Consider the following 23,492-nt stretch of genomic DNA (forward strand, 5'->3'; position numbering starts at 1 on the left):
TTATACATATATATATATATATATATATATATATATATATATCAGGTAATCGCATTTGTGATATATGTGCGTCCATTAATAAGTTCGGTTTTATACTTTTTTTTATTTTATACTTTTTTTTTACAATCCAGAAGGTTATATATCATGAACATAATTATTAATTAATGCACGTATTTTCAAAAATTTAATTTAAGCTGCAATACTGTTTTTTATTCCAAAATCTAATAGCTGGTACCAAGAGCATTTTAAAACATATTTTTAATAAAATTGGTATACATTTCATATACATATAAAAACACACATATGTATGTTGGACACTTTGAGTAATGCTGTGACGTAAGCGGTACTGTTTTTAAACATCATAATTTGAAACAGCACTTAATAAAAATGAACTGTATCATTATGTTGTGAAAGCTTTTGATTTGACATCAATTATTTTAGTTTCTGGAATTAAAAATAAAATGTTATATTTTAAAAAATCGACGTGATTTTAATCTGACCTTGACAACATCACGCAAGATCGAACATATGATCAATAAATATAAATCATTTTAAATTAATCCTATTGTTTGGATCATTTTTCTTAAAAATGCGTTTTCGAGATTTCACCGGTCCGAGATTGTTTACTCTGTAAAGATATTTTTTAATTAACAATATATCTTTTAAAATACTTATAAATATTTATTTAATATTAAAACAGGTTTTATTAAACGTTAAAAACATTTTTTGTCAATGTCAAAATTATATTAAAAAAATATTTAAACAATTAATTTCGACATAGTAATTTGGCAAAACAATAATATTATGACGAAATATCTCAGTACAATTTATATATTGTCATCATTTCATTTCGTTGTTATTATACAATGTTTTCACAATTTGCCTACAGGAACAGTTTGTACGTTTCTGAAGTTTTTTATTAATTGTATTTTAAAAAATATAGTTTTAAAAAATAAAAATAGTATCGGTGATTTTTCTTTACATAATTCACACACACACACACACACATACGCGCGCACACGCACTCACATCCAGATATATAATTATTTCACTAATGTAAATATATGGACTATTGATTCCCACGGATTGCATAATTAAATATTCATTATTTTGCAAGAATAGTTGCTACACGTGTGCATTTAGTAATAATTTTACATTAATTAATCAATGATTGCATTTAGGAAGCTAGTATGTGTATGTGACGCTTTGGGGAACTTCTGTCGAGTATGGAATTTTTGGAAAGAGATAACTGAAATATCAGCAATCCACATGAATAAATAAATTACTAATTAATTAATAAAAGGAGAATTCCGGCTACATATGTTTTTAGAAGGCTCGGTTATATTTGATTTTCTGATTTTGATTGTAAATATTGTTTTTTTTTAACATACTGTGTATCTACTTGAATAGTGGAGGGGCAGATTAAAGAGTATTTATGCCACAGCAGATTGATATCTGTATCAATTACTAATCTTAAGATTCTGTGTTCCAATTTTCAAAGACGAATTCGTATCCAGACAATCCGTATTTACAACATTACCTATAACTATCCATCATGATTAAAATGGGACATCCTTTGTTTACTCTGTTAATTCTGTCGATGGTGATTGTAAGCTTTGGAGACAAAGTGAAAAATATATATACATGGAAATTTCCTGAATTTGAATGGCTCTCTAAGAAACAGGAGGAAGACGCGATACATTCTGGTATTTATAATCCTTCCAACTGCATGTTTGAAGATGCAAATGAAGCAGAAGGTAAGTTGATGATATACTATTTAAAAAAAGTTATAATGATTTTGCAGGAAATTAACTTATTATTTGTAAATAAGTTACAATCATAATTATTTTTTTAGTATTAATTAGTAGTAACTAATATAATTTAATTTCGTTCCTTTTTTCTGTTCCTTTCATTTAAAATGTAATTTAACTTATAATTAGTTACATTTCTTTTAATAACTTCTAATTAATTTAACAATTACTTGGCTTGTACATTAAATTCAACGAAGAATTAAAGACAAGAACTAATATCATATTAAAAAATTGTCGTTCCTTCACTATATAAGAGTGCGTTCCAAAACGTAACTACAGAGTTTCAATTAATAATATTTATATTTTGGGAAACAACCCCAGAGCTACTGTTTTTTTAAATTTAATTAACAAATGTATTTGTTATTTAATATTATGTGGTTAAGGTATTTTTACTATAATAATATTATTATTATGTATATATAAAATATTTATGATAATTTTCTCAGAAAAGAATTTTAAAAGAATTAGAAAATAATATTATAAAAAGTTCTTTGGTTGAGAAACATTGATACATTGCTAGTAAGTATTGTATTATTAAGAATGCGATATTAAATTCAAAAAAAGAGGAGAATTAAATGATAAATAAAACAAAAAAGAATAAAAATAGTAATATCTTTTATAAGAATTAAAAATTAGATACAAAATTTCAGGATGGGGTTCCAATCTTCCAATCTTTCTCTAGATATGTCAGTGATCAATATTAAATGTAACGATCAATATTAAATCTTAAAACTTTAAGCTAATTCTGAGCTCTATTGACTACATTCAATTCTTATTTTTTTTATATGTTTAGTATATCTTAATTTTTTATGTGTTTTTTATATGTCTTAGTTTTTTTTATGATTTTTTCTTTGAAATAAATACATCAATTACAGTAGCAAACATAAGTTACAAAAATAAATTCTTATAGATGGAAGATTATTCATTACTGTAACCAACATATTCACACGTGCTTCACCTGCTTCTTTGACGACAGTAACTAATAAAACAGGACTAGGAGGTCCAATTTTACGGCCATATCCAGATTGGAGTTGGTATAATAGCAACTGTGATGGTATTATAAATGTTTATCGAGTAGACGTACGTATAGCAATATCTTTCATTCAAGAAAAAATATAATTTCTTACATTTATATGTAATGTATTAAAGAGCAACAGTTTATTAAATATTACATATAACTACATGCACAATAGAATAAATTTGGACAATATAGGAAATAGATTTTTTACTTTTATCTCAGATTCGATGCAATCACCTCTTCGTTATGGATACCGGCAAAATCGGAACCGACCAAATCTGTAATCCAAAACTATTGATTTTCAATTTAAAAGATGATACATTGGTTAAAACTATTAACATCCCAATTAATATTGCTAACAAAACGGGATTATTGACAACACCTTTGGTTTATATTTCAAATGAAACATGCATGCATTTTCTGGATAAAATGATAGTTAGTATATCTTCTCTCTTAATTATAATATTGTACATATTCATCAAATATTATTTAATAACACTTTTAATTATATATCTCTATAAATATATATAGATATTTATGACTGATACGGGAAATTCCGGTTTAGTGGTGTATAACTCATTTACAAACAGTATGTGCAGAATCGAATCTGATTACATGAAACCGACTGATACTTCCTTTTCTATAAGGGGCGAAAATTTTACATATGTGGGTGGTATCTTCAGTATAACAGTTCTTGACGATGGTAAGTATTTGTATTTTAAATAATTGATATACTTAAGTTATAATAATCTTAATTTAATCTTATATTACATAGCAAGTCTGAAAATATTTAACTTTAATTTTACATTGACACATTTACCATTTGCATTCATAACTTCTTTTTTATGTGACATTAATATTTATTTATTTATTAATATATATATGCTTTGCGCGCTAGTAACAACTCATAAAATATAAAAAAATTTTATTTTTACCCTATACATGTTTTGAGGATTTCCTCCGTGACTGTACTTATTTATGGAATGGCAAATGTAACGTTTACGAAACGTTGATGTGCCAAGAATGAACATAGACATGGAAACAACTTGCGAAACATATAGTTTCTGCGTAGAAGTTACCCCCGTGGAAACCCTCAAAAGCATAGAAAAGTTTTTTACAAATAATCAATGTATTTTTGCTGTAACTTCCAAATAATAATCCTTTTCATTATATTTTAAATCTCTTATATTTTAGATCTCTATTTTGCTGCTGTATCAGGAAAGGAAATATACAAAATAAAGATAAATAACTTACTAAAATGTCCAAACAAAGAAACAGCTAATAATCAAATTCAACTTGTTAAAATCTTATCAAGCCAGACAATAGTTCTCACATCAGCAGGACAATCAATATTTTATAACGATTTTTGGGAAATGTTTATTCTACTCATGAAAAAATCCAATAAATATGAAACGGTAAGATATCTATATGTAATTATATTATATCTTACGTATCCGTAATAAAAAATGTCAAATACTATTAACGATTATATTTAATAGTCATTGATATGATTTTATAAACTAAAATAAACTATTATTTATTTCAAGGAAATGTTAGCACAAGACAGCGAAAATTTTCAATCTGTAAGTTCGATGAAAATTTCAAATAATGGATGTCAGCTGAAGTGCATATCTAATAGATTTCAACTTTATGCTTTGGGCAAATTAAATATAAATGAAACAAATTTCCGTTATTTCAAAATAAATTTGTGCTAAAAGAAATACAGAATTAGAAGATAAGTTAGCAACACACTGAAAGAAGAGATTGGTTGCGGCAACAAATTAGATGATTAAATATGGCATAACATTTTTAATTGGTTGCAGCAATCAATTTTTAGTTGCGTTAGCCAATCGAAATCTTATACTGACATTGCGAACTAACACAACAATTGGTTGCAGCAATCAAAAATTGGCTGTTGCAATTAAAAATGCATATTTTACTATCTAATTTGTTGCAGCAGTCAATGTTTTCTTTCAGTGTAAGTTCTAATTTTCATATTTTAAAAAATATGTATGTATATATACATATATAATATCAAATACGTAAGATGTAATTTTATATGTATACATATATAAAATTATGTGCATTACATATATCTACATTGTAAAAGATTAATTTGCAAACCTTTTAAAATTAATTAAAGAAATTTAAAGAAAAATTCAAAGATTTTTTAATTATACATACACATAAAAATAAGTCATTAGAGCGATAATAATAATTGACATAGAAGTAAATAATAAACCATTTTGAAAAAGTTCTGCAAATAATTTCAGACTAATATTTACTAAACATAATCTCACTCAACAAAAAAATTCGGTAAATAGCATCTTGTAAAATGCTACATGAATTTGATGTAAACATATACTTCAAAATTATGTCAAAACGGTTATTATATAATAAATGACAATACATCATTTAATTAAGACATTTTCTTGAGATTATTTTGATTAATTCTTATGAAAATATGTCATATATAAAATAAAGTTGTTCTTTAAATACTACTACTATTTTTTGGATGGCCATTTTTTCATTAAAGATATTTATTTATCACTTCGTATAGAATCTATTGTTTTATAATGTCTTTCAAACACAAACAAAATGAACATTCTGAGCGAAAAAAAAGTATTTAATTAGTATTTATTGAGAATCTTTACGCGCTAAGAGCTTGATGAGAGTAAAGCACGATAATATGTGTTCAAATATTTTTTACGAGGCCAGGAAAAGAAAAAGAAATAAAGCCGCGAACGTAAAAAAAGAAAAAATTTTATACCTTCCCTTTTTTACATCCTTCACGAAGATCTCATGATTTATGATATTAATTAGGAAATAAAATTCTTCGTGGCATAGCGCAGCTATGCCATTAAAAGTCTTACCTTGTTTCAATAGACATGATACTTCATAATGCGTTTGATTCTTTCGCAATCCAGATTTTATACGACGTTTCTCACCAAACGAAGAAAATTTTTAAATAGTGATAAGTTTAAACTCAGATATTCCTGTACTTATTCAATTATGTTTCCGCGAGTCTTATCTTTTTTCTTTATTTATATGATGAGTTAGTTATACTTACTGCGAGAAAACTCAAAACTTAATTTGTTTAAAGAAACACTTTATTTAAAAAAGTCAGACATAAATTTTGTTAGCGTTAAGTGTATTTATTGGTTTTGTTATTTCATTATGTTTTCTTTTTTATTAATTTTGGAGTGTAATATTTGGAATGTAATATTTGTATTCAAAATACAAGTTATTTTATACATATATAAATTGTCAGAATGAATTGCAAATACTCTTTAAATAAACAAATTTGTTACTCTATTTCTTAAATTTATAATTTTTAACTCAATTAGACAAATATTAGTAAATATTAACCAATATAAAAAAGTGGCAATTTAATCAAAATTTTTAACGAACTGTCGGGTTGCAAGAATATCGAAATTTCTTGCAACATTGCTCATTATGCGTGAGATTACTACGTAATTATTTAAATGCACACTAACAAATTTTCAAAATTATTTTTAAAATATCTAAAATTATTTTCAGATCTGTGTTAGCTAAATTTTTTAGATATTTCGGCAAAATGGTTTCTTTCGTGTTCTAGATTTCTTGATAAGCTATACGCACATGACTTGTATGTACATGTTACTATGCATGTATAATTTGTATCATAAGTCATTTATAAATATTGTAACAACGTCAAGTTGAAAGACTTTTAATGGCTGTAATTATGATTAGAGGTTGCATAACCAATGTTTCAAAATACATTTTAATACATATTCATTGAAAAAAAGTATATAATTGCCAAACAATTGTTATTGTACTTGCATTTGCTACCACGATATACAGGTCAGTTATATTATTTTATTATTCTAATCCAAAAATTACAATAAACTTAACTATTTAGAAATGCATAGAAAACAATTTCTGAATGAAAATGCACGGATCTAAATTTCCTGATTAAATTTATTAAATTTTAATTGAGATAAACAGATATATTTAATTATGACGACCAGAATTTTGATTAATATTAGGTGTGGGAAAAAGTTCGTGGCGTCTTTTTAATGCCATCTAACGCCACGAACTTTTCCCCATACCTAATATGATTATATAGAATCTTACTGATTCATTCATTTTCAATCAGAAATTTTTCTCAGCACGCATCTTTAAAAATTTCCCTCTTAATGCAATTTATCACAATTTACAAACAAATGCAATTTATTTCTAAACCAAATTTGTTTCACATAAGTAATATACAGTTACGGACAAAATTGAGTGGACAAATAGTGGAAATAATTAAAAATTAGTCAAAGTAGTATTACTATTATATAACTATGTTTTATATATTACATATCTTTGTGATACATACATTATTTAATGAATAATTGAAATTAATATTTACATTTTTTTTTGTACACGCAAACTATATTGAAAAAATCAGCTAATTGTCGAGAGACAAAAATAAGTGGACACTTGGATAAAATTGTAGGACAAAAAACGTAAATAAATATGCGTAATTCTCCTTTCCACATAGTAATTTCAAACTAATTAATTAGTTTCAATTTAGATTTTTGAATAAATAATATAATAAATAATATAATAAATAGAATGTCCGGAAGAAAAGAAATTTTAAATCAAATTCGCCATTTAATTGTTTCTGACTGCCAGAAGAAGTTAAATTACCGTGTAATAGCACAAAAGTACTACGTATCCAAAAGTGCAGTAGAAAAAATTTATAAAAAATATTTGTTGCATAATACCGTAGAAAATTTAAGAGGTCATGGATGCAACCATTATATTATCATATAAAAAGACCGAATTATTCGTCAATGTCGAAGAATCCAAAGATTGCATCACGAAATATTATTGAAACGTTAGAATTGAATGTCATTGAAAACAATAAGATGGAGATTGCAGGTTGATTTAAAATATTGATTGAGATTGAATTAAAATATTGCATACTATCTAGATGTAAGCCACATATTAATAAAACAAATATAAAGAAACGTTTAGCTTTTGCTAAAAAGTAACATATCATCGTCATTTTGGAATAAAATGCAATCCTTGGATTCTGTTGACATTGACAAACAATTCGATCTTCTTAACGATAATACAACGTTTGCGTCCACGACCTTTCAAATTTTCTACGGTATTATGCAACAAATATTTTTTATAAATTTTTTCTATTGCACTTTTTTGGATATATCGTACTTTTTATGCACGATAACTTACAGCAGTTCGAAACAATTAAATGGCAAATTTGACTTGAAATTTCTTTTCTTTCGGACATTCTATTATTTATCCAAAAATGTTTTGCACAAAATCTAGATTGGAACTAAATAGTTTGAAATTAATATGTGGAAAGAAGAACTACGCATTATATTTATTTACGTTTTTTTGCCTTATAATAATGTCTTATCCAAGTGTCCACTTATTTTTATTTCTCGACAATTAGCTGACTTTTCCGTTCAATATAGTTTGCGTGTACAAAAAAAAATATAACTGTTAATTTGAATTATTCATTAAATAATTTATGTATCACAAAGATATATAATATAGAAAATATAGTTATATAATAGTAATACTCTAATTTTCATAATTATTTCCACTATCTGTCCACTCAATTTTGTCCATAATTATATAATATCTTAAAAAAAAATTGTTGTCAAAACAATTCATTACATTTCACGACGCAAATGCAATTCGCTATAAAAAACTAAATAGGACATAACCGAATATTACGTGTATTAATAATAAAATAAAGGAATTGTACCTATTTATCAGTCGTTTTTCTCCGAAAACCTATTAAGTTCGGATTTATAATAAGTTAAGCTTTAAGTTATAAGAAATTAACCAACTACGAGTCGAATGCGAGGAAAATAATTGATTGTGATTTGTCCATTCCTTATTATAGCTTAAGACTTAAAAAATCTATTGTAGATCCAGGATAAAATTGAGTGAATTTGTGAAATTTTAGCATTTTTTCTGATATTTTATTGGGAACATTTGTTGCGATATCAAAAGATTGAATGCATACATCAATTAACAAATTGCAACACTTTCTTGGGTTTCCGAATGCAGCCTGTTCATCGAGCGATTGGTTTTTATTTATTATATGTATTAGATCAATCTAACCATTTACGTTTACCTGCTCTACAAGGAAAGAAATCCATCGAAAAAAAATGTTGCAATGTTTTAGTTTATAATTCACACATCAATAATCGTAGAGAATAAAATGATAATAATATTAATAAAGAAAGTAATACTCCAATCAATATTTTATTAAAAGAACATTTGCGTAATATTTTTCTTGGAATTCGAAATTCTAACTCCCAAGACGAACTCATATTTTGGATAGAAAATTCCTTTTTGTCCTGCTCTGAACGACACAACATTCGATCTGTTAGCTGCTAGCTACTTAAAAATGGGATATTCTTCATCTATTCTACTAATTGTGTCAATGATAATTGTGAGCTTTGGAGTTGAAGTGAATTTCATACATGAATGGAAATATGCTGATTTTGAATGGGAAAGTCAAGAGCAGAAGCAAGCAGCGATAAATTCCGGCACTTACAACCCATTAATGTGCGTGTTCGAAGATGCAAGTAAAGCGGATGGTAGGTTGATAGTAGATAATTTAAAAAAATTTATTATATAATACTTAATTTTAGAGTTCAACCGAAATTTTGGTTTCGAATTCGGTTTTGTTAAAATCAGGGTTTTGATTTGATTTTAGTTTCGATTAAAATTAAGAGAAAATTTAAGTGAGTAAACCAAAACTGTATGTTGCAACGCGCCAAAATGTATGAAAAACAACTATTTGATTTTAATTATTAACTCGTTTATTGAGTTTAAGATTTAAATACAAATTTAAATACAAATTTTGTTGTGATTCTAATAATAACTGCGAGGGAGTAACATTAACTGAAATATTGTCCCACAGATTACATGATTTCATATATATGATTTTATCTAATTACAAATAACTTTTTCATATGAAGCCATTTGGTAAAATATAAAATTTTATTTAATATTGTACAATGATTTCTCTATTGCATATGTAATTATCGAATTATACATAATAATTTCATGAATTTTATAATGATTTCGAAGATTCTGTCCCACGATTACATTAAGTAATTCTCTCGTAACTATGATTTGATTCCTTTAAAAGTTAAGAAGGCAGTATTATTATATTATTATAGATATTTTAATAAAATTTTGTATTTTTTAAAGAGTACATAAATTTGTCGTAATTTCTGAAAATCATACAGTCTCTGTAAAATTAATCCAAACATGTCGATTTCGACTCTAGCCGAAAAAAATGTAATTCTGTCAAACTCTCTCTCTCTCTCTCTCTCTCTATCTCAGTAAGACTTCTCTTTTGATTTCTAAGTTTCGTTTTCAGCTAAATTAAATGACAACCGAATATTCATTTTCAGTTTCGATCAGAAATCAAAATGTGGTTTCGATCAGACTCTATTTAATTTTACGTTGAAATTTGAATACTCCTTTTACATCGCACAGTTTATTGTTATATTGTAGCATTTAACTGTAGAATAATCATAATAAAAATTAAATTACAATATAAGCATATTAGGAATTAACATTTCATATTTCGATATTATTAATACAACGCATAGCGTTACTATTGTCATGAAATTAAAGAAATAAACATAATTTTTAATAGCAAACATAAGTTCAATTTATAAACAAAAAAATATTTACAGATGGTAGACTATTCATTACTATTACTAATGTATATGGCCCTGGTTCACCTGCTACTTTGACAACAGTAACTAATAAAATAGGATCAGGTGGTCCAATTTTACGGCCATATCCAAATTGGAGTTGGTATAATAACAAAAACATATGTGACGGTATTGTAAATATTTACCGCGTGGATAAGTATTCGATATCTTTAATTTGTTTTTATAGCTTTTAAGTTTTTTATTTTATATACAATATATATATGTTATGTTTATATCTTATAGTTAAATATATTAATATCAAATAACTATTTTAGTTTATTTATATATAATATTTTAATAATTAATACTATATTAGAGAAAAAGGTATTAATGTGGATCCCTACTGTTAATATGGAATCAAAAAATTCTGTTATAATTAACATCTCTTACAAAGTTTATCAATTTCCGCAATATATTAGGAATACAAATAGATTTTTTTCACGATTAATATTAACTGAGACTCATTGCATACATACAATAGTCAAATTAATGACAATATATAAAATAGAATTTTTATTTTGATCTTAGATTCAATGCAATCACATAATTATTCTGGATAATGGCAAAATCGGGCAATTCGACCAAGTCTGTAATCCAAAACTATTAATCTTCGATTTAAAAGATGATACGCTTGTTAAAACTATTTACCTCCCACTTGATTTTGCTACTAACCGTACAGGTTTTGGATTATTGATAACGCCTTTGATTTATGTTTCCGGAGAATGCAAGCAGTTTCTGGATAAAATGATTGTTAGTATACCTTCTTTTTTAATTAATCGCAGTAATAGATATATATTAGTCTGCGCAAATATTATTTAATTGCATATTTAATTACATATATACATACATATATACTTAATCAAATAACTAAATAATATTTGCATAGACAAATGTATGCAATTGCATAGACAAATATATGCAAAATATCGTATTTTGCTTGTTAAATAATTCAATATACATTTAAATAAACACAGGTATTTATGACTGATACGGAAGGATCCGGTTTAGTGATGTATGACTCATTTATAAAGCGTATGTGCAGAGTCGAATCTGATTACATGAAACCGACTGATACTTTTTTCTCTGTAGCAAATCAAAATTTTACTTATGAGGGCGGAATCTTCAGTATAACAATCCTTGATGATGGCAAGTAGACGCTTTTAATATAATAAACGTTATTTCAATCGTAATGATATACAAAAAGTCATACAAAAATCAGATTTTAAAGCTAAAAGTTAATTTTTTTCACATTATCAATTCAATCAGTCAATTTTTATATACATTATTGTATACATAGCATTAACAATATTTAGAAAAAATTGGTTATTTATTTTTGACCTCTGACGTCATTTCTCTCAGAATTGTAACATGATATACAGCTAAATTTGCATAAAAATCTGATTTATATTTAATATTTAAAAAAAACTATGGTGATTACAAAATAGAAATAATGTATCAACATAAAAAAAAAAATGAAAATTAAGAACTTGTTAGACGATTATTGAAAAATGTAAATTCGCAAGCTAATGTAATCTGCAACAGCATATTTTGCTGTAACATTTAAATAATATTTTTTTTTCTTGCTAAATATTTTAGAACTTTATTATGTTCCTATATCGGGAAAAGTAATATATAAGATAAAAATAAAGACGCTATTAGAATATCCAAACAAAGAAGAGACTAATAAACAAAGTAAACTAGTGACTAAATTATCAAGCCAAACAGCAGTTATTACATCATCGGAAAATTTAATATTTTATAGCAATTACAAGGCAATGTCTATTCTAGGCATAAATATTCTTAATAAGTCTAGTAAAAATGCGGTAAGATATTTAAATACAAGTAATTCTTACATAGAAATTATTAAGATCTTATTTCGAATTCTATTAAAACGATTGTTACATTTAATAGTTAGTATGATTTTATCTTTGTAAAATAAGATATTAACTTTAAGGTGGAACTAGCACAAGACGATGAAAAATTTCAAGTTATAAGTTCGATGAAAGTTTCAAGTTATTGGAACCAAATGACATGTATATCAAACAGATATCAACATTTCGCTCTGCATACATTAAATCTAGGTGATACAAACTTCCGCTATTTTGAAATGAAAGTATCAGAAATAAAAAAAAAGATGAATTAGTATTTGTACATCTTGATTTTGGATGTCTTCTGAATCTTTAAACGAAATAAATATTATGCACTGAAAAAAAGTGTTTATATAAAAAGTTAAGAATTCTTATATAAACATTATTAAATCAAATCTTTAGTTAAGTATAAAACAAGAAAGAGAAAGGAAATAAAACGGAAAAAAAAATGGAGAGTAGCTTGCATTTTTCTAATTCTTTGCAAAGGACTCGTAAAATTATGGCACCGATTAGAAAATAAAAATTCCTCATTTGTATCAGCTTGGCAATAAAAAATTTATATTATTCTAATAAACACATCTTCGCCACACCAATCCAATGCCTTCAATTCTTCCGCAATCCAGTTTCGTACGATATTTTTTTCAGCCAAAAGAAGAAGAATCCGATTTACGTTATATAGTGGCTACTTTATATTATATATTATAGTTTCACAATACTTTATAGTTTCAGATATGTCTGTATCTATTCGATTGAATTCTTGATTCGAATTTCTTCTTTTTCCATTATATACATTTATAATGACATATTCATATTTGCATTTATGAGAAAAATCAAAATTTCTCTTTTTAAGGCGACATCATTCTAAAAATTCAAAGATAAACTTTATTAGATTTGAATGCATTTGAGATCCTGCTATTTTACTATATTTTCCTTATTGCAAATAAACTTTTGGGTATAATGCTCGATTTTATAATAAATAGTATTTTATACAAATATATATAAAGCAATATAAATATATATAAATCAAATATATAATAAATCGCAAATAGTTTAAAATAAATAAACATATATCCATTTTATAATACATAATTTTTAACACAGTCAGTCTACATAGGGAAAATCGTTATCTTAGCAAAATCTTCAAGTAAATTAGAAATAAATATATAAATAAAATTATATATAAATTATTCTAATATTATTTGTATTTTTAATTTTATAATGATCAATTTTTTGTTTTATAATTGTTATTAATATATCAGTCAGTATCAATATCTTTATATAGAATCTGGTAAACAATTTATCAATCAGATTCAAATTTATCAATTGTTTACCAGATTCAAATTCATCAATTATTTATCAGAATCAAAAATTCCTTACAAGCAAGGATCTTATATTGTAATAGTATTAAATCATTATATTGTCATTCGTTGCGTTATTATTTCGCAGTTCTCATTTTATCTCTCATCGTTAATTATCTGTAGATGATCGGGCAACAATGTTACAACATTATTGCCTCCAGCTAGCGGATTGCCATTTTTTCACTATGGCATAAGTTGTATTCATATCTTTACATCGGAGATAGTAGATATTATAGTCAAAATGACCTTAATATGTTGACAAAGCAATGTAATTTGACAAAAAAAAGATATTTTATTTATTTATTTATTTGTTATGAAAAAAAGCTCGGATATCATAGTGATGTTTGACTAATTTCCTCTTTTCGCAGTAATACATATTTGTCCGTGCAAATATTATATCAACTATGCATTTAATTTTACACACACACACACACACACATGCGCGCGCGCGCGCGCGCACGCATATTTTATATATATATATATTTATATATATATATATATATATATTTATATTTATATATATATATATATATTTATATATTTTCTATATATGTATATATATATATACAATATATATCCCAGGCATTTTTGTTTTTTTTTATTTGTGCGATAATAATGATTGACGTAGAAATAAACAATAAAGTATTTTCGAAGAGATATGCAAATATAATTTCGAACTAATATTTACTAAACATAATCTTCTTAAAACAAATCAATGAATAGTAGCTATAATTATAAGCTGCCGCATGAATTTGTTGTAAATGTGTATTTTTAAAAATTATGTCAAAACATTATATAATTAATGATGATACATCATTTAATTAAAGCGTTAGATGTTCCAATAAAATTATTTTTAGATAAAAATATTTTTGTATTTAACTTAAACTTGTAGATTAACATAAACTTGTAGATATTTCGACAAAATGGTTCTTTTTGTATTTTCGATTCCTGATGACTTCAGGCTGATAAAATACATGCACATGTACGATCTGTATCATACATGTGTAATATGTGTCATTTATATGGTAAATATTATAATAACGTCAATATTGTAATAACATCAAAAGACTTTTAATGACTGTAATTATGATTAGAAGTTGCATAACTAAGTATTTTGAAAACATTTTCATTTTTTTTACTATTAATAATAATAATAATTTGTACATTTATATAGTATTGAGAAACTCCTTATTTAATTGATTAAAACAAAATTATATTTAATCAGCTAAATTTCTTGTTTGGATATGGACAAACAAATTCCTTGTTAAACGTAACAAAACGATTCAGTTCAATCATCAATCAAAATCATTAATCAAAAATTTGATAATATTATAATAAAGATTTGAAACTATATACACATTCTCGATTGTTATTTTATTTAAATTTTACTAAACCAAATTTGTATATTAATATCATAAAATTTCTTATTAATACGTTGTTACGCGTTAGAGATGTTTATTATAAAGATCTCCGAATTGTATAATAGGTCTATAAGATAGATGTTCAATAAATCTTTAAGATAGATGTGTGATTTATCTCAAGCAGATCTTGCAAAATACAGCAGACCAAATTATAAATGTATAGTGTTCAATCTTTTATTTAGAAGCTCTTCGGAGAGTACTTATCCATAATATACGCATTTCGCTAGCAATGTCCCATACTATAACTTAATGCGCTTAACAAAAATGTAATTGTTTGTAAGACAGTATGTTTGTTATCGTTACTATAAAATTTTGTTAAAACAAAACGAATTCATGTAAACAAAAAATTCGGTTATTATGACATAGTAGATGTTTCTAATAATATAATTTTTTTATTAATACAAACATATTTCAAATTTAGTCAACAAACCTTTCAACCAAAAAGTTGTTTAATTCAACTTTGGATGATTCAAAGTGTACACGTTCACAATTTATAAAACACTGAAATCTTCTCCGCAAATAATCAACTCTGTTGCAATTGCTATATGATATTTTACTATATTTTTATATTTATTTTCTAATTATTTCAGAATTTTATTATGCTGTTGTATGGAATGGAAATATATAAGATGAAAATAGATACATCAGAATATCCAAATAATAATAAACAAATTAAATTAATGTAATTAAATTATCAAGTCAAACGGCGGAGTTCACATCAGCCGGATATTCAATATTTTGTGGCGATTCTTATGAATTCAATATTTTAGGAACAAAAATTTCTGATAAAAATACGGATATCCAGACGCAATTATTCCTTATATGTATATTGATAATATATAAATTCAAATTTAATTAATGTTTGTTACATCTAATATTTATTGATATGAGTTTATCGCTATAAAATAAAATATTAATTTTAAGATGGTACTAGTGCAAGATGACAAAATCTTTTAAACAATATCTACAACAAAATCTTGTTATTAAAATCGTTAACGGGCCTATCAAATAAATTTTAATGCATTGCTCAAAAGATATTTAGTCTAGATGAAATAAACTTCCGCTGTGTGTGTGTTACAAAATGAATTTAGTAAAAATGCAGAAGAAGATTCAATTCCTTGAAACAATATATATATAATATATATATATATATATATATATATATATACTCTCTAAAATCTGAATCAGTGAATAGTCACTAATTACCCATCGACATACTTTACACTGATAATCAATGAAATTCAATTTAAAAAGGAAGAATATTTAAACATTACATAACTAAAATATTGATATTTGCACATTAATTTCAATCTTCTTTAATTTAATTTCATATTCATTAAATTTAAGTACTAAAACAAGTTAGATCACATAATAAAGATTAGCTAAGTTAGGGATCTCACATTTAATTACTAGTGGTTACTTCACATTTGATTACTAGTGGCATACTTGGCATTAATTGGTGATTATCCGATCAAGTTATTGAAGTCACTGATTCAAATTTAGAGAGTATACTAATATTTACATATAATTTATAAAATAATAAAATTCATTGTACATGAATATCATATTTTATTATGCATTCTTTATTACCAAGTAAGATAATAAATACAAACGTGAGAATTGTCGTAAAAGTTTACAACGAGATCCATTAAGTTGAGACATAGTTAAGAGTGCACATGTATCTCGTAAATATGTCAGAATAACTTACAGTGCTTATCAATATAATTTTTTTAAAAATCCTTTCAAGTACGCTTTTAACGCGAATCATTTTATACAAAACGATTTAATATTATATATATCTAATGATTTAACATTTTACAATGGCAATAAGTTGAATTTGTTAACAAACATAAAATTAAAAGACAAATTTATTTTTCTTGTCTTTGTCAAAAGATAAGATTATATTTCTCGTTAAATTTGTTAAAAGACGAATGTAAATAATGTGCTACAATACGATTGAATTACGAAATCAAAATGAAAATCGGTTCTATCAGCCAGAAAAATTGATCGGAAGGTCAAAAGTCAATAAGCACTGGAAGTATATCGCATCGTTTGATGCGATTATGTTTTATCTTACCTTATACCTTGCAAAGAAATAAATATTATTTTTTGTTCTTAACAGCTGTATTAATAACATATATGTATATTTACATAAGTATACAAACATGCATACTTATGTTTAAATGTCTTAAATTATTTACATGTAGGCGTTGATTATGTCTATTTAATGAATTTTAATGCGTCTACAGTTATGATTGTATAATGAGGTTTTCTCAAAATTTTTATTGAAAAAAATGGTATAAATAACAAGCAATCGTTGTTTTACTCGTATTTCTCGGTATATCTGTCTACTGATATATTGCAGGTAAGATATTTTATTGCAATTCAAAAAGTGCAATTTGAAAAGTTGTAATTCAAAAAGTCATCACAGACCTAATTATTAAAAGACATAGAAATCTTCAAAAATTTGCTATTTAGCGCTACTCATTGTATCTATTAAATACAAATATAATTTGTAGCGAAAACTTTAATCAGTCTATTTTCGATTATTGTTTGTAGGCTAGAAATGAGGCATTCTATATTTATCTTAATAATTCTATCAACGGCGATTGTGAGTTTTGGGATAGAAGTGAATGTTGAATATAAATGGAAATATTGTGAGTATGAATGGGAAAATCAACAGCAGCAGAAGAATGCTATAAATTCGGGCTCTTTTAATCCATACTTATGGCCTTTCCTCGGTGCTGCTAAAGCAGACGATAAGTTGATAGAGAATATTCGAAAAAATTGTAATTTTGTACAGACTCTCGGAAAAATTTACTTTAGAAAAAATACTTAAAATTTACTATAGAGAAAACCTAAGAAATAAATTATTTTTATTTTGATTCATAATATTTTAACGCACTAATAAATGTAAGATTAGCTTAAAATAATAATTTTTATTATTTATTATGTGCGCGCGCGCGCGCGCGCGTGTGTGTGTGTGTGTGTGTGTGTGTGTGTATGTGTGTTCAATGACTTTCTAAGGAGTTATAAAAATATTATTATTTATTATCATTGAAGAAGACTTTGTAAATCGTAATGTTCGAATTTTATATTATTATATATATAAAAAGCCTTGATATTAATTACATTGCGTTGCATTTACAAGAGTCTATTTTTTATATCTAAGAAATAAAGGTAAATTTAATAAAATTCTTAATTACTTTTAAAAACTTTAACTTCGTTAAAAGTAAATCTTCCCAAGGGAAATATAATACTTCCCAAAGGGAAATATAATACTTTTTCATTTATTGTTTAATTAATACTTTTCGTATAACACACACAAAACTTAACCGATTTTAGAATTTTACTAATACATAAACACATTATACACTATAAATTTTGCTGCATATACAATTTCAATGTTCTTAGTGCCATGTTGTTAGTGCAGTGTTGTTAGTGCAATATTATCACTACTGCCATAAAATTCGCAAAATATATACCTATATTTTTAGTAAAGCACGTAAGTTAATGAACAAAATTTTTATAGATGGCAGAGTATTTATTACTATTCCAAAATTTTTTGAAAATGGTGTACCTGTAAGTTTGGGGACAGTAACTAATACGACAGAACCAGGAGGGCCTCTTTTGCGTCCATATCCTAATTGGAGTTGGCATAATAAGAGTTGCATGTGTGATGGTATTGTAAATGTTTACCGAAGTAAGTATATTGATATCTTTTCTTTAGTATATTGATATCTGAGAACTTATTATATTCTGTATTTATATATAACATATTTACATATTCTGTATTTATATATAACATATTGATCAATCGCTTATTATATATTATTCATATTTACGTATGCACACATTAGTCGGCTTGATAATAGTATATGAAATAGAATTTTTACTTATATTTCACATTAACTGCAATCATATCTTTGTTTTGGATTCCAGTATAATCGAGACTGAATAAATTTGTAATCCAAAATTATTGATCTTCAATTTAAAAGATGACACGTTAATTAAAACTATTTACATCCCATTCGATATGGCTACTGACGAAAAGGGTGTTGGATTATTAATAGCGCCTATCACATATGTTCCCGGAGAATGCACACAATTTCTGAATAAAATGATTGTATATTCTCTCTTTTAATCACAGTAATATAATATATACATCTATGCAAATATAATTTAGTATCACATTTAATTATGTAGGTGTGTATATATATCTTGCATTCTGTGTATTTAAGCCATATAATATATATATAAATATTTACAGATATTTATGGCTGATTCGAAAGGTAACGGTTTAGTGATATCGACTCATCTACAAAACATATGTGTAGAGTCGAATCTGATTATATGAAACCGACTCATACCAATTTCGATATAAATGGCGATAATTTTACTTTTGTAAATGGTATCTTCGGTATGACAGTCCTGGACGATGGTAAGTACTCGATTTAAAATATTATATTTTATTTCAGTTGTTATACGTAATCTTATTATATATACGGCGGATGTTAAGAATTCTAATTTCAATTTTAATCTGCATACTTTTGCATCACCTTCATTTGTAGTTTTCTTTTTTTTATTTAATATTAGTATTGCACATTTATATTGTATTGAGAAACTCCTTATTTGGATGATTAATTCAATTTGATTTCATCAACTAAATTTCTTGTTTGGACATAGACAAATAAATTCCTTGGTTAACATAACAAAATGATTTAATCAGAAAATTTGGTAATATTATCATAAAGACTTGTATAAAGATTTGTATAAAACTATATATTCTTGATTGTTCATGTATTTTATTTTGTTCACTAAACCTTGTATGATAATATCACAAAATTATTTTATTAATATGTTTTGTCGCGTTAGAGATGCTAGAGTTCCTCAAATAAGAGATTGAAAACCATAGGTTTGGTCCACTGTAAAATATTTTATCCTAAATTTTTTATTTATCCAATTTTTTATTTAGAAAATCTCCAGAGAATGCTTATCCATGCATTTCACTAGCGATGTCTTATATTACTTGACGCGCTTAACAAAAATGTAATTGTTTGTAAATCAGTGAGATGAATGCGTTTGTTATCGCTACTATAAAATTTTATTAAAACAAATGAACCCATGCAAACAAAAAATTCCGTTATCATGATCTTGTATGTTTCTTCATCATTTTTTTATTATAATATAAACATATTTCAAATTTAATTAACAAATCATTCAACCAAAAATTTTATTTGATTTTATCAAATTGATCTTTCAGAATATACGCGTTCATAACAATCCATAAGTTACAGAAATCTTCCCTGCAAATAATTATTATCTCTTGCTGTAATTGCTATATAATATTTTGTCATATTTTCATATTTATTTTATAAATATTTCAGAACTTTATTATGCTGTTGTATCGGGAATAGAAATATAAGGTGAAAATAGATGCACTATTAGAATGTCCGAATAGAGAAGAGATTAATAAACAAATTAAACCCGTGGTTAAATTATCAAGTCAAACAGCGAATCTTATATCAACCAACAATATTTTATGGTGATTCTTATAAATTGGGTATATTAGGAACAAAAGTTTCTGACGAATCTGATAAAAACACGGTAAGATATCCAAATTATTCTTTACATGTCTATTGATAATGAATTATTTCAAATTCAATTAATATTTGTTACATTTAATAGTTTTTGATATGAATTTATCGCTAAATAAAATATTAATTTTAAGGTGCTACTAGCGCAAGATAAAATCTTTCAAGCAATAACTTCAACAAAATCTTCACATTATTGGAATCAGCTAACGGACCTATCAAATAAATTTCAACGTATAGCTCAAAAGACATTCAGTCTAGTTGAAATAAACTTCCACTATTTTGAAATGGATTTAGCAGAAATGCAGAAGAAGATGAATTCGATTCCTTGAAACATTTATATAAATATTAGTATATATATATATGTATATATATATATATATAAAATATTAAATTCGGTTATGTAATAAAAGATTTTGAGAATAAAAATTCAAATTTGGCAGCATAAGAATTAAAGAGTTACTTTGAAAAATCCTTTGTTTTCCTATATTTTAACAAATATTTCTATATTAAATCTTTTTATAATAATAAGTATACAAGATTCCAATTTATATATTATATGTACAGGCTATTTATAAACTACAATATAATAAAACAATATAATAAAAAGGCATAATTCTGCATAAAATATTGAGTCAAAGATATGTATAGAATTATATTTTTTTCAAATAAGATTTTGTTTTTGGAAGAAATTAATTTTCAATATTCGCTTGGTAGTGATTTAATTGATAAACTAAAGCACCAGAAGAAGTTACGAAGCATAAAAACTATTTGAAAAAGCAGAATTATGTTTTCCATAGAATAGACAATATTTTTATCAATTTATAAAATAATAATATTCATCGTGCGCGAATATCATATTTTATTATGTATTCCTTTTACCCAGTATGGTAATAAACACAAACGTGAGAAGATGATGCAATAGCGTCACAGCAAGATTTATTAAGTCGAGACATAGTTATGAATGTACATGAATCTCGTAAATATTTAAAATCAATTTTCTCAAAGACCTCATATAAAAATAACTTATTTTAGATTTTCGATTTATTTTTTCATATAGAGTCCATTCTTAATTTTGTGTTGCAACTCACTTGAATGCATGAACGTTAGGCGACATAATTCTTTAACAATTCAATTGCATATAATTATTAAAACATTGTAGTTTCGACATTTAGTTTCGACGTTGGTATTAGGATTTTCATCTTAATCTCATGAGTCTATTCTTAAGAGTTGCTCGGTCTTTATCGGATGTCCTGTACATTTATTTATATTATAAAATATTATAAATAATTGAATTTAACCATAGTCTGCTTAACAAACTGTTCAATGTTAAGCAGACTATACGGTTAAATTCAATTAAATAAACTTTGTTGAATAAACTAAATCTGCAAACAATTATAAATGTGTTTAATTTGTTAAACAAATTTTTTTTTCTCTTACTTATGATTACGACGTAATCATCATTCAATTTGCGAGAAAACTCAAAACTTAATTTATTTAAAGAAACTATGTTTCAAAGATTCAGAGATTAACTTTGTTACCATTAAGTATATTTACTAGTTCCGTTATTTCATTATGTTTGCCTTATTATTAATTTGTTTATGTAATACTTGTGTCCAAAACACAAGATATTTTACATACATATAAATTTACAGAATAAACTACAAATACTTTTAAAATAAACAAATTATTGTTTCTTAAATTTACAGTTATCAAATCACACACACTATCAATATCAGTAAATATTAACCAATAAATAAAAAAGTACCAATCTAATCAAAATTTTCAAGCAAACCGTCTGTTAGTTAAAATGTCAAAATTCCTTGCACATAATGTGCGATTGCTACGTAATTATTTAGATGTTCCAACAAAATTATTTTCTGACTTATATTTAAATTTTTAGATACTTCGACAAAATATTTCCTTTTGTGTTTTCGATTCCAGTTGGCTTCGGTGATAAGATACGACCTGTACATGTAACCATACACACATAATGTGTGTTATAAGTCATTTATAAATATTCTAACAACGTATGCCAAGTCAAAAGACTTTTAATGGCCATAATTTGATTAGTGGTTACGTAACCAAATGTTTTAAAAAAATATTTTCATACATATTTGTCGAAAAAAATATAACTAACAGACAAGTTATTGCACTAACATTTGCAACTTATGCGTCTACCGATCTACAGATCAGTATTTTCATTGTTACTCCAATTGTTATTGTTAATCAAACAAAAAATCAAACAAACTTAACTTATTAAAAAAGGCACTGAAAATTTCTGGTTGAAAACGGATCTAAATTTCCTGGTTGAATTTATTAAATTCTAATTGAGATAAACAAATATCCAATTATAATTGTAATTAATATGATTATGTAGAATCTTACTAGTTTGTTCATTTTCAGCCAGAAATTTCTCTCAATGCACGTTCAAACATTTTTCCACTTAGCGTAATTTATTACAATTTACAAACAAATACAATTTATTGTAAAACCAAATTGTTTTTACGCATAATTCATACATATGCTTTCAAAAAAGAGTTATTATCCAATATAATTCGTTATTACATTTCAACGTAAATGGAATTCATTGTAAAAAAACTAAGTGAGATATAGCGAGAGAGAGAGAGAGAGAGAGAGAAAGAGAGAGAGAGAGAGAGAGAGAGAGAGAGAGAGA

At 25.5% G+C, this 23,492-nt stretch overlaps 2 protein-coding genes and 1 pseudogene across 2 annotated transcripts; all 3 read left to right on the forward strand.

Annotated features, from left to right (window-relative positions):
• The first annotated feature begins 1,555 nt into the window (after window positions 1-1,555).
• LOC105621353 (major royal jelly protein 3-like) lies at window positions 1,556-4,544 on the forward strand. The gene is made up of 6 exons (XM_012202819.1): window positions 1,556-1,757; window positions 2,722-2,891; window positions 3,052-3,264; window positions 3,361-3,532; window positions 4,024-4,244; window positions 4,377-4,544. Exons 1-6 carry the CDS (start codon window positions 1,556-1,558, stop codon window positions 4,542-4,544), a joined length of 1,146 nt encoding a protein of 381 aa, XP_012058209.1.
• A 4,703-nt stretch (window positions 4,545-9,247) lies between these two features.
• LOC105621354 (major royal jelly protein 3-like) lies at window positions 9,248-12,717 on the forward strand. The gene is made up of 6 exons (XM_012202820.1): window positions 9,248-9,440; window positions 10,554-10,723; window positions 11,103-11,324; window positions 11,549-11,720; window positions 12,171-12,397; window positions 12,529-12,717. The coding sequence occupies exons 1-6, from the start codon at window positions 9,248-9,250 to the stop codon at window positions 12,715-12,717; spliced, it is 1,173 nt and encodes a 390-aa protein (XP_012058210.1).
• A 5,070-nt stretch (window positions 12,718-17,787) lies between these two features.
• On the forward strand, window positions 17,788-21,147 carry LOC105621449 (annotated as a pseudogene).
• Window positions 21,148-23,492: the final 2,345 nt, after the last annotated feature.

The sequence above is a fragment of the Atta cephalotes genome (assembly GCF_000143395.1).
Source record: "Atta cephalotes unplaced genomic scaffold scaffold00033, whole genome shotgun sequence".
Lineage (NCBI taxonomy): Eukaryota > Metazoa > Arthropoda > Insecta > Hymenoptera > Formicidae > Atta > Atta cephalotes.